Here is a 10,666-nt window from a genome sequence, read left to right as displayed (position 1 = left end):
CCCCCCCCGGCCCCGGCCCAGTAGAATATATTTATAATCAAAAATTTATATTATATACTCTGCTAATTCCCGCTTGCAATAGATAATTACGATTATTTATGATGAGCGATCGAAGCGACATATCGCAGTTTTCTATTACTGTAATTTAATTGCTCTCGCTCCGATTTGCGTATTACTTCTCGCCGCTAATCGGCTAATCCGGAAGCAACGATTGCTTTCCATTTTTACACGAATGATATTTATACTGAATCAAAAAGTTTTTTAACTATTTTTTTTAATTGTGCACATATAATTATTGCACCAGTTCGAGAGAGTGCAGCAATAAAAAACAGACTTTAGTGTATTATATACATATATGTATAAACTCATGTGAGTATTTTATATATTCGGTACTTGGATAATTATTTGGTAATTGGACATCATTATATATGTATAGTTGCTTTGCTGACAACAACACAGCAGTTTATAACCTCACTTTTAATGTGAGTTAACAATAAGTAAGACTCATTGCCTGCAGTAAAGCTGGTAAAGCACACGAACTTGTATAGCATTAGGTACAGTATTACCACAATTGTAAATTCCGTTTTAATTTAATGAATTATTGGAAAAAATAAATATAATAAATAAAAATACAAAGAAAGAATATTAGTATTTAATATTGGAAAGATATTGAACAATACCATAGATATATTGTAATTCTAGGGCGAATAATCTTTGATATTAATTTATCTTGCAGCGGAAACTGCAGGTTCGATGCAGCCGTGTTACCACCAGTCAGAGTGTTTCTGGTCGTGGCAGTTTGGGCACCGAGTGCCCTGGTTCTACTGGGTTGCTACATGTATGTCTATCTTGTCGCGCGTGCACATGCACGTGCGATTTACACAGTGGAATTATCGTTTAGACATCAAACGCAGACGTTGGCACTACCTCGTTATGGACAAACCCTAGCAGTCACGGTTGGCGCATTTTTTATTCTGTGGCTTCCATTCCAAGTAAGTGTGAGCTTCCATTACTGTCCATTACTGTGGAAGGAATATATAACTCTTTCCTTGATTTACATCAAATTGATATATATAAAATCCAAGTTTCAAATTGTGACCATAGTATTATGGAGTTACATATGTCTTCTATCCTGCATAGGCACACATATTTTTACTTACTCCACAAGTACTCGCTGAATCTTTTTAGTCTAGCTAAAATTTTGTTATTGCTTAAATTTTGTTATTCTAGACTTTAAAAAATTCAGAATTACTTTTCAACATCTCTGCTACATTGCCAAATAATTATTTAACTCAACGCTGTTACTTAAAACCTTTATTTAATAAAAATTAAAATTTGTACCACACACAAGAAATTTGAGAATGAAATTTCATCTGGATGAAAAAAGTGTGCCCCCCTATAGATTAAAATCATTAAAATCTCGTCTGTAGTGTTTATATTCCAGTGAGGAATGATAATGAAATCAATGTCGAATCGACGTCGATTCAATATTGATTCCATTGTCATTTCTCACTGGGATTGACATTTTACTGTCGCTGTGTTTGCTACATGCTTCCTATACCGGAGAAATAATATTTAAATCTATTATAGAGGGAGAGTGTTGATTCTACTGTTTCATATTTTTGTAACTTTATTATATATTATATCTATCAACTAAATTACGGACATACGTCGTGTTTCAAATTCTGAACGTTTATCACAAGTGGCTAATACATTTATTGTTTTATAGAAAAATTGTTCTTTTTTTTTTAATGAGACATTAGCAAAACGCACACGCATATTTCTCCTATGCAAATTGCAAAAGATAAAAAGCTCCGTATCATCTATTTATGCCACAAAGATCAACACAAGAATGTTCAATGAAGAGACGTGAAAGAGAGAAAACATAAGTTTGAAAGACATATCGTGACCATATTCGCCTCGTTAAATGTTACCAAGAAATAACCTGAAGAAATACGTACCTATAAAGAAATTTTTTTTTTCAAAGCAATATATTTCTTACTCAACATTTTTCTGTTTAGCATTGTAATAATGAGGTAAGCTTACGAGATTAAACGTCAATATATTGATTTTTTTGAAATTTTTATTAGCTAATTTGGAAAACAGACATTGGAAAGCGATATTAAAGTTTCCTTGACTTCAACTTGTTTCATCTTATCTTCACAAGGGAGCGAAGATTTCATTGAACGACGAAAAGATCGATGCAATTTGTAAAATTATTAAATGATAGGACATATTCACTGCATTGCTAGATATGAAGAAAGGAGAGAAACAGTACTGCTTCTTGGTGATCTTTTTGTTACTTTTTATACGAATCTTGCCTCGTGAATAAAAGAGCAAATGGGAAAATATTGCAAGTGCTTCTCCGACTGTTTTGCCCAGTGCATTGAATTTCTTTTTAACGTGGAAAGTTTGTTAAATCAGGTAGGCGAAATTTAATTCAAAGTGTCCAATTATATAATAGTAGCAATAATAATAATTAACCGAAGAATCATGCGCGTCGATCACGTTGTGTAAATTGTATTGGTACAATACGTGAAATATACAGGGTGTCCCAGAAATAGGTGGAGCCCAACTTTAGCATCATATTCTACTGTTGCTAAGAATGAAAAAATACGTCATATAAATACATATTATATTATAAATCCAGACATTCTTCCTTTTTGAAATATAAACACTTTTTGTTAGCGAGAGAATATTTTAAAGATTTGTAACTTAAAAAAATTGAGCTGAAAATGACTTCTTTGTGTCATGATACACGCTTCGCATCGACGATGAGCTTCTCTGAAGTTTCCATTAGCTCATCCATACATGAAATTAATATCGGCCCACTTGCGCGATATTGGAATAAATCATCTTGGTTAGATGATTATCTTAACTATGCAACGTTTAGATAGAAACTAATTTACTGCCTCGGATAACAGTATCACTTGCTCTACAATATTTACTTTGTATTTATGTACTTTATATGGTATCTGTTCATGTAAAGTAAACTTTTGAGATAAAAAAGTATTTATATCTCAAAAAGGAAGAGTTTCCGGACCTATGTTTACCTTCCTTCATCCTTAGGGAATACGATACTAAAGTTTGGTCACCTATTTCTAGAACACCTTGTATATACCTGCGAATTACAATGGAATACACAGGGAATACATCTGTGATGATGACCACATAATCTCTCATGAGCAAGTAGAGCGGACTAAACTAATGTCCTTTACCATTTTGCAATTTTCGCAATTCTTTTAGTTATCCAATGTTAACAGAATGTCTAAACAATAGATACATAAGGTAATTGTAAGATATCTTTAAGAAAAATCTTTAAGGTATTTTATAAAGAACTTTGCAAAATATCTTAAGCGTCTTATCTTATGCGTCGATTTTACCCATTTATTCGACAATCTTTAGTAATTACAATAATATCTCGTTGTCTATTGCAAAAGTTGCAGATTATGCGGTCATTACCGCGAACACTCTGTATATAAGAGATACTCCCATTCTCCCCTTCGAAAGAAATAATCTTTATATTTTTCTCTTGCATAATTGTTTACAACGTCTAAAAGGATTCGCGATGCACAGTGAATTTTTATACGGATAAAGTAAGACAGATTTGAATGAGCTGATGCGGCAAGCAAGTTATATCGATTTCGAAATGTTTTCTTCGTTTTTTTAAAATAACTTAGAAAATTACAAAAACCTAATCTCTTTACATATGATGTAATTGTAATTCTATCAGTTGCAAATAAATAAAAGGTCTATTTTCTGGCTGAACTAGTGTACTAGTGTACACTTTTGGAACTTAAAGTGAGAGATAGGTACATGTTTGATATTTAGCGAAAGCGAGAAAAAGAGTTATAGTACAGTCTAGTGTAGGAATAAGAAACAGATCTAGAATCGCAAGAAAATGTTAATAAACATATGAGGCAGTCTAAGGGCAATCTCTAACATGGTTTTTCTCTTTTTCTAGACTTGCATGCTGGTGGACATTTTCTACGGTACCAACATCCTATCGGAATGGGCGGTGGTGTGGCTAGGTTTGCCAATCCTTGCACACAGCGGCGCGAATCCATGGATCTATGCTTTTCATCACGGTGAGATGCGTATCGCCGCCGGAAAAATTGCTCAAGATCTAGTCGCTCTGTTTGGTGTGATGCCGGGCCATTATGGCTGTTCACCGACAAGATGTGGTACCAACACGAACCTTGAACTGGCCGAAGTGAATTATGATGAAGAGAGCAACGAAAGCAGACGGCATCCGCCCGTAGAGGATTGCTTTACTACTACCAAGCACCATAAAGCTCTTTATAAGAATAGATACTTAGAAATATCGGGTAGACACACCGATATCTCGCTCGAGAAGCATGACAACGAGCATATTGCGTCCTGCAGCAATCGACCGGGCGACATCATTGAGGAAAATATTCACGACCTGACGAAGATGCTCGAGCCAAGATACATCATCGACCGGAATCACGTTATCGACTCCAATCACAACATCGACAAGATAAAAAATCTCAAGTATTTGCTGGATCCGACCTTCAACAAGATTAGGCATCTCCGACGATTGAATCACAAACGAATAAACGGGAATAACTTGCCGTTGATTTTCGAGTCGGAGAAATTTATATCTTATCAGAATTTGAAGAGCAACGGCTCACACAGCAATCGTAAGTTTCTTCAATTGAACGCCCTATCGGATCCGATATTAAATATCGATACTTCCGTAGTAGACACAAAGAACTCGAACCAAGTAATGTGCCGCGTAAATAATGTTGCCTATCAAAGACGGAATTCAAACTTGACCATGTCAGATTCGAATCTCGGAGCGGCAACGGTGCATGCTTCCGAGGTAGGCACGAGACTCTTTCCGATAAGTGACAATGACACGGAAAGATACGGTTACTCTGTGCAAAATCTCAATCACGGATACAAGGACGCATTAGCGAGGCACGCGATGATGCTCTGCCGACAGATGGAGGATCAACAGAAAGAAGCCTTTAGCAAGACTTCTTCTCGCCCGCGACCCAAGTTTCGCCATTTCGGACGCGTGAATCCGAATCTGAAGCACAGACTGCGAAACAGCTGCTCCTCCTCGTCATCGGCGCTTACTAACGTCAAGACAAGCTGCGAGACGGATACCTTGAAGCGAAGCGCACTCCCGCACCTAACTATTACGTCGAACAAATTAGCCAATCTTATTAACCTAGACTCACCATCGAAAAATATGCGCACACCCGCGCACATAATAAATTTTACTGCCAAAACTATAACGCAAACTCCTAGAAATTTGGAGGCGTTGAAGCACTCCGAGTCGATTAATGCAATCGGCGATCCAGTGATGCACCGAGTAACTCTGTTGGAGCCTTCCAACTTAATGGATTCGTTGGTTGTTCCGACGATACACTCGGAACCGCCGAGTCCCATAGATCCTCTTCCCGCGGCATCTCTTCAGGCCGAAGAGACGCAGAGTCTTGAGATCCCGAGATCTGTCGTGGACGTCATCGTGCAACGCGCTAGATCGCCTATAAGTAAAAGAAGCAGTCAAAAGCCCATGAGACGTTCCATTCCTATAGTACCGACTGTATTACTAAATATCGAGGACTTGAGCGAACCGTTCGAACAAGGTGACGATCAAATTCTGAGTCAGAGGAGCGACCTTCCATCCTCCGGTACTACGTCGACGTTGGAGCCGATCGATCTTTTCGAGGCATTGCTGAGGAACTCGGACAAAAGTAGAGACATGAGATTACCGGAACCCATCTTCGCCGAACACGATTCCACCAGGTTTAGCTCAAGACGTCCATCCGACTCAAAGTGGTCCGAGTCCTCTAGGAGCCAAGAAGTCTTATCGAGCGCCGCAATGGAGCATCAAATCGCGTTCCCATTGTTTTATTCGGTCAACGACTTTCAGACTTGTAACAGCGGCAGCGATCTGAACGATCTTACCTCTCTGGACCCCTTTATGTGTCCCGATGCTCTAACGTCATCTCTGCACGAGTCCTTCTTCAGCGCGCCATCCATGCCTGACTCGGATATATTCACGTCTTTCGAGGAGAGCTACGAGCCGGTCTTTACGCCCGATTCCGAGCGAGACGCATTGATGTACAATTCGATGTCAACAATGAATTTGAAGAGGTGTGCTGTAGAAGCGGCTTTTCAAAGTAGATCTACGGAATCGGTGCACCGTGTCAGGCATCCCTCGACGCGATCCTGCACGATTCTTAGAGTAGAACCGGCCGTACACTCGAATAGATTGCGCGTTAGACCCTGCGTGGATTACATCTTGAAGGACCTGCCGCCGATTAAGAGGAACCCGCGTCTGGCGCCTCTTGCTATCCCCACACCAACCGATATCTGCACTCCCACGTTTGACATCGTATCGGAAATCAAAAGCGATAACGGTATTGGCGTTAGAGTTTGAATCATTCGGAAGATAAATAAGAGTCTGCAAATTTCCTCGCGTGTTTGCACTAAAAATATGTATCAGTCGCGATATCGAACTTGAAATTCTCGAAAGAATTTGAAAATCTTTCTATAGACTTCTAGGATAAAAAGAAAAAGAAAGAAAGAGAAAAACAAGATCCAGAGAGTGTGCAAAAGCATACTATATGATACACAGGACATTTTTATATTCCAGGTATATCGCATATAAATTAACAAAACGTATGAAACACCATTGTCAAATAAGTCTCACGTATGTTTTTAATAATTTCTTTTATTCGTAATGTGCTACTCGATAATGTAACTAAGTTATTCGTGTACTTAGTACTATATGGGCATTAATTTGTCATAATTCATTTTAACATTTTTTCGCGAGAGGCAACGTACACTTAAAATATTATTTAATGTATACAATTATTTATATACTACTTTTTTACTTGCACAACTTTTGTCTTTTTCAATACTTGATACTATCATACCTGTTTATACTTCTTATATCAAATTCAAAGTAATTTATATTTTTAATCTTCGATTGAGATTAAAATCACATTCCTCTGAGAATTTGAAAGCTCGATGTTCTTAAGTAAAGATTGTTTTGATTATCAGATATGTGCGGCATTATACTGGATTGGAGTGCAAAGTGTTTTCAAATTGTAACATAATAAGGAAAGGAAATATTTTATGTCATTAGTATCGCATTTTGATTTTCAGTGACTATGTTTCAACTTAACAAACGATATTTAATTGATGTGAAAGACAGCGATACGTCGAATTTGTTACGATAATCGATATTTGATCATCTCGAACGAATCATCACTTTATCTAAATTAATAATATTTAATCATTTAAGCTAATGATTCGTTTATTTATTTGATCAAATATAATTTTTATCAATAAATAAATAATGTTCCGTCTCAAATACAAAATAATATTTGTCGTATAGAAGTAAAAGGGGAAGTCCTCTATGTGGTCCAATGCATTATCTGTTACATTATATATGTACATTGTACATACATACATAATAAATACGAACGTGCAGTGCGTTTCTATTCTGTGAGTCAATTGAACCGTGTGAATCGAATGGTTATTCAAAAGTTCCGTAAATGGCGTGCCAAGCAAATTGTTTTAAATCAATATTCCTAGTCATCTCGTGCTACACCCGTATATTGTTATATATCGTGTACCTGATTAGAAATTATATATTTGTTGATTGGAAAAGATTTTGAAGATATATATTGCAAAATATTGAATATATATACTGAAATATTCTTTAATAAAAGGTAGACTTCATTAAAATCTAATATAATGCGGATAGTATAGCATTTTTTGTAGCCAATAAAATTTTGTATTCTTGCTTGACCATATTTTTGCGCGATTTATTTTTGTAATATAAAATTCTCTTTCAGAGATAATATTTTATCTAAAAGTCTTTCTTATCTCATTAAAGAGAATAATATATATTACTCTCAAATATATAATATGAAAATTATAAATTTGTCTATGCCATAATAAAAATTTGTTTCTAAACTGTGCGAAATCATTCTTCCTTTTTTTCTTATTGCTAAGAATGATACATATAAATTGTTTAATCCGCTAATTGTTCAATCCGTATAAAATCATTACATACGTATTAAGGCTGTTAAAGATGAGGACATTACAGATAGATGAATAGAAAAATAAAAAAAGAAAGTGAGAGAAATCAGTCATAGACATAAGGCTAATAATGAATAATTTTTTATGTATAAAAGGTGCTATCAAAGATATGAGCACAAATTTTACACCTTTTATACACTTAGCTCAAAAGCTATCCATTATTGAGCCTTGTGTCTATAACACCTATTCATAACATTATAGACTATATTATATATGAAAACTAATTTTATCGGGACCCAATTTTCTATATGATTAGTGCGAGATTCTTTCAAAAGACAACCAATAGAGTTAAATCATTCTACGGAAATTGAGACTATCACGTTATTTTCTTTATATTATTTGGTTACGTGCACAGTTATATGTTACCATATTTGCATTACTCTGCAACCATCTCTTAAATCTTTAATTTTATTTACATCACCGTAAAAATTGCTTTGTTAATTAATATAAATGACGAAATCATCTAAAGAACACGAAATAAAGAAGAAAAGAATAATCGCACTTCTTGCAAATGCCAATTGAATATTGAAATGCTTTTGTATATGAAACAGTCAAGAAAAGTTATGTGTAAATGAACATTATTTTAACTATTTTAATATATATGTATATATGTGTGTGTGTATATGTATATATATTCTGACAAACTTTTTTTTTTAAAAAAAAAAGTATGAAAGTTTTCTATACTTCGTGTATACCTAAGTGTCTCTGCATTTAAAGTAATTTAAGAGTCGACACAAAGAATATTTTACACACGTCCATGTATATATAAACAAATGTGCGCAAGTGCAAGCTATATATAAATATTAGAATTGTATATTTATTTCTTTTCGCATTCAAATATACTTATTTTATGCGATTTGTCTTCCATATCATACAAGTTGTAAATAGATGCTATAGTCCTACTACCAAGATATCGGATTGTCTAATTTTTTACTTTGTAAAGTGACGATAGCAAGCACGACAGATGAATGTTTTCTTTAATTAATAATAGTTCTCAGGAATATATATATTATATTCTCTGAACACACACATATACTAATTGTGAAAAAGATAAATACACTCAAGCTGTTTCCTCTCGAATCGAATTTGAGAAAACATTGAAAAAGCGAATGTGTAAGGAGATTTTTGAAAATGTTTATGTTCAAATACTTGCTAGCAATTGATCATTATGTTAACAAAGTAGAAATTAAGGCATTTATTACAACACATTTTTACAAACAAATTTTCATAACTTCACGGGGCACTGCGTTGTAAAATGTACATTCTATAAAAGTAAAATTCGAGTATTTAGAAGATAAACGCTGATATATTTTTATGGAATATCTTTTTACTTTTATGTATCTGTGCGCGCGTGCGCGTGTGTGTGTGAGTGTGTGTGAGTATGTTTACTTATGTGAAAGTAAAGTCTATTGAGATTCGTTATACGACTTTGATTAGTAAAAGATTGAAAAGTATTCCTTATTTTTTCTTCATTACACGAACTTGATTTCCAAATATAAATGCTACATGATTTTTTCATTTTAATAAGCAAAAGTATTTTGAATCAGAAAAAAGTTAAATTAAACTTTACTATGTTAAGAAAAGAACTATCCATACTAAATACGTATGCGATCTTTTCTTTTTTAATCGCCTATAAGATCAAAGAAAGAGAATAAAAATTGGATAGAGTGAAAAATTATGTTAATCTTGTTATGTAAAGATATATAAATAAAAAATAAATGTAACATTCAAACAAATTTCTCTTATGTGTGTTAATTTTTAATGTTTCGACTTGATAAAAATTTTTTTAGAAATATTAATTAATCCTTAATATGTATACATATGATGAGTCTTTCGTATTGCGGATTAATTTTCATTACTTTTATAAGTATATATAAAGATTATTAGGTGATTCTTACATATACTTTGACATATGTTGCAATATTCTTAAAGTTGGCAATTCCATTCTACAAAGGAAAAAAATAATTCAAGTGTCTATTGTCCAAAAATTTGGCTAAAATAAACTTTAGTTATTGAGTAACTAAAAAAAAAATATTTTTTACAGTGCATAAATGGATATAAATTAAACGTTTATTGCATTTACATTATATAAACAATGCATTCTATCATTGTGTTACAAAAACAACTTTTTTTAGTAGGTGAAATTTTTGCAACATAAACGAGAATCAATTGAAAATAGAAAGATAAAAATATTTTATTTGCAAAAAGTGAGTTACACTCGCTACACTTTCATATGAAGGTCTTTATAATGATATTAAAATCTATAAGATGAATTTCTAAAACGTTCTCGTCGGAGAATACGCAGGAATTAACGGAAACCGGTAATGCATAATAAAACTTTCTCTATAACCAGACGCCAAGGTTTTTTTTAGGAAAATAATATATATAAATCTATTATATTTTAACCAAGTGTTTCCAATACATTTAAAGGAACAAAAAAACGCTAAAGATGAATATAATCCAATCGTGTGTATTAATTAAGGTTAACATAATAATAATAATAATTTAACAAGAAAGAGAATAATAATTATTAATATTGTCTATAATTGCGCGATGTCAAATCGTATAATAGATT

General features: G+C 33.8%; 1 protein-coding gene across 1 annotated transcript in view; it reads left to right on the top strand.

Moving 5' to 3' along the window:
* The window catches only part of LOC108759708 (uncharacterized), an 11,937-nt gene extending 5,168 nt beyond the window's left edge, over positions 1-6,769 (top strand). The window contains exons 3-4 of the mRNA XM_018505274.1: positions 737-992; positions 3,965-6,769. Of these exons, the coding sequence (XP_018360776.1) occupies positions 737-992; positions 3,965-6,418 (2,710 nt within the window). The 3' untranslated portion in view covers positions 6,419-6,769. The remainder of the gene's footprint in view (positions 1-736; positions 993-3,964) is intronic.
* Positions 6,770-10,666: the final 3,897 nt, after the last annotated feature.

This window comes from Trachymyrmex cornetzi, unplaced genomic scaffold (genome assembly GCF_001594075.2).
Source record: "Trachymyrmex cornetzi isolate Tcor2-1 unplaced genomic scaffold, Tcor1.1 scaffold203, whole genome shotgun sequence".
Taxonomy (NCBI): domain Eukaryota; kingdom Metazoa; phylum Arthropoda; class Insecta; order Hymenoptera; family Formicidae; genus Trachymyrmex; species Trachymyrmex cornetzi.
Note: the sequence above shows the minus strand (reverse complement) of the source record. Positions and strands in the feature narration are given on the sequence as shown.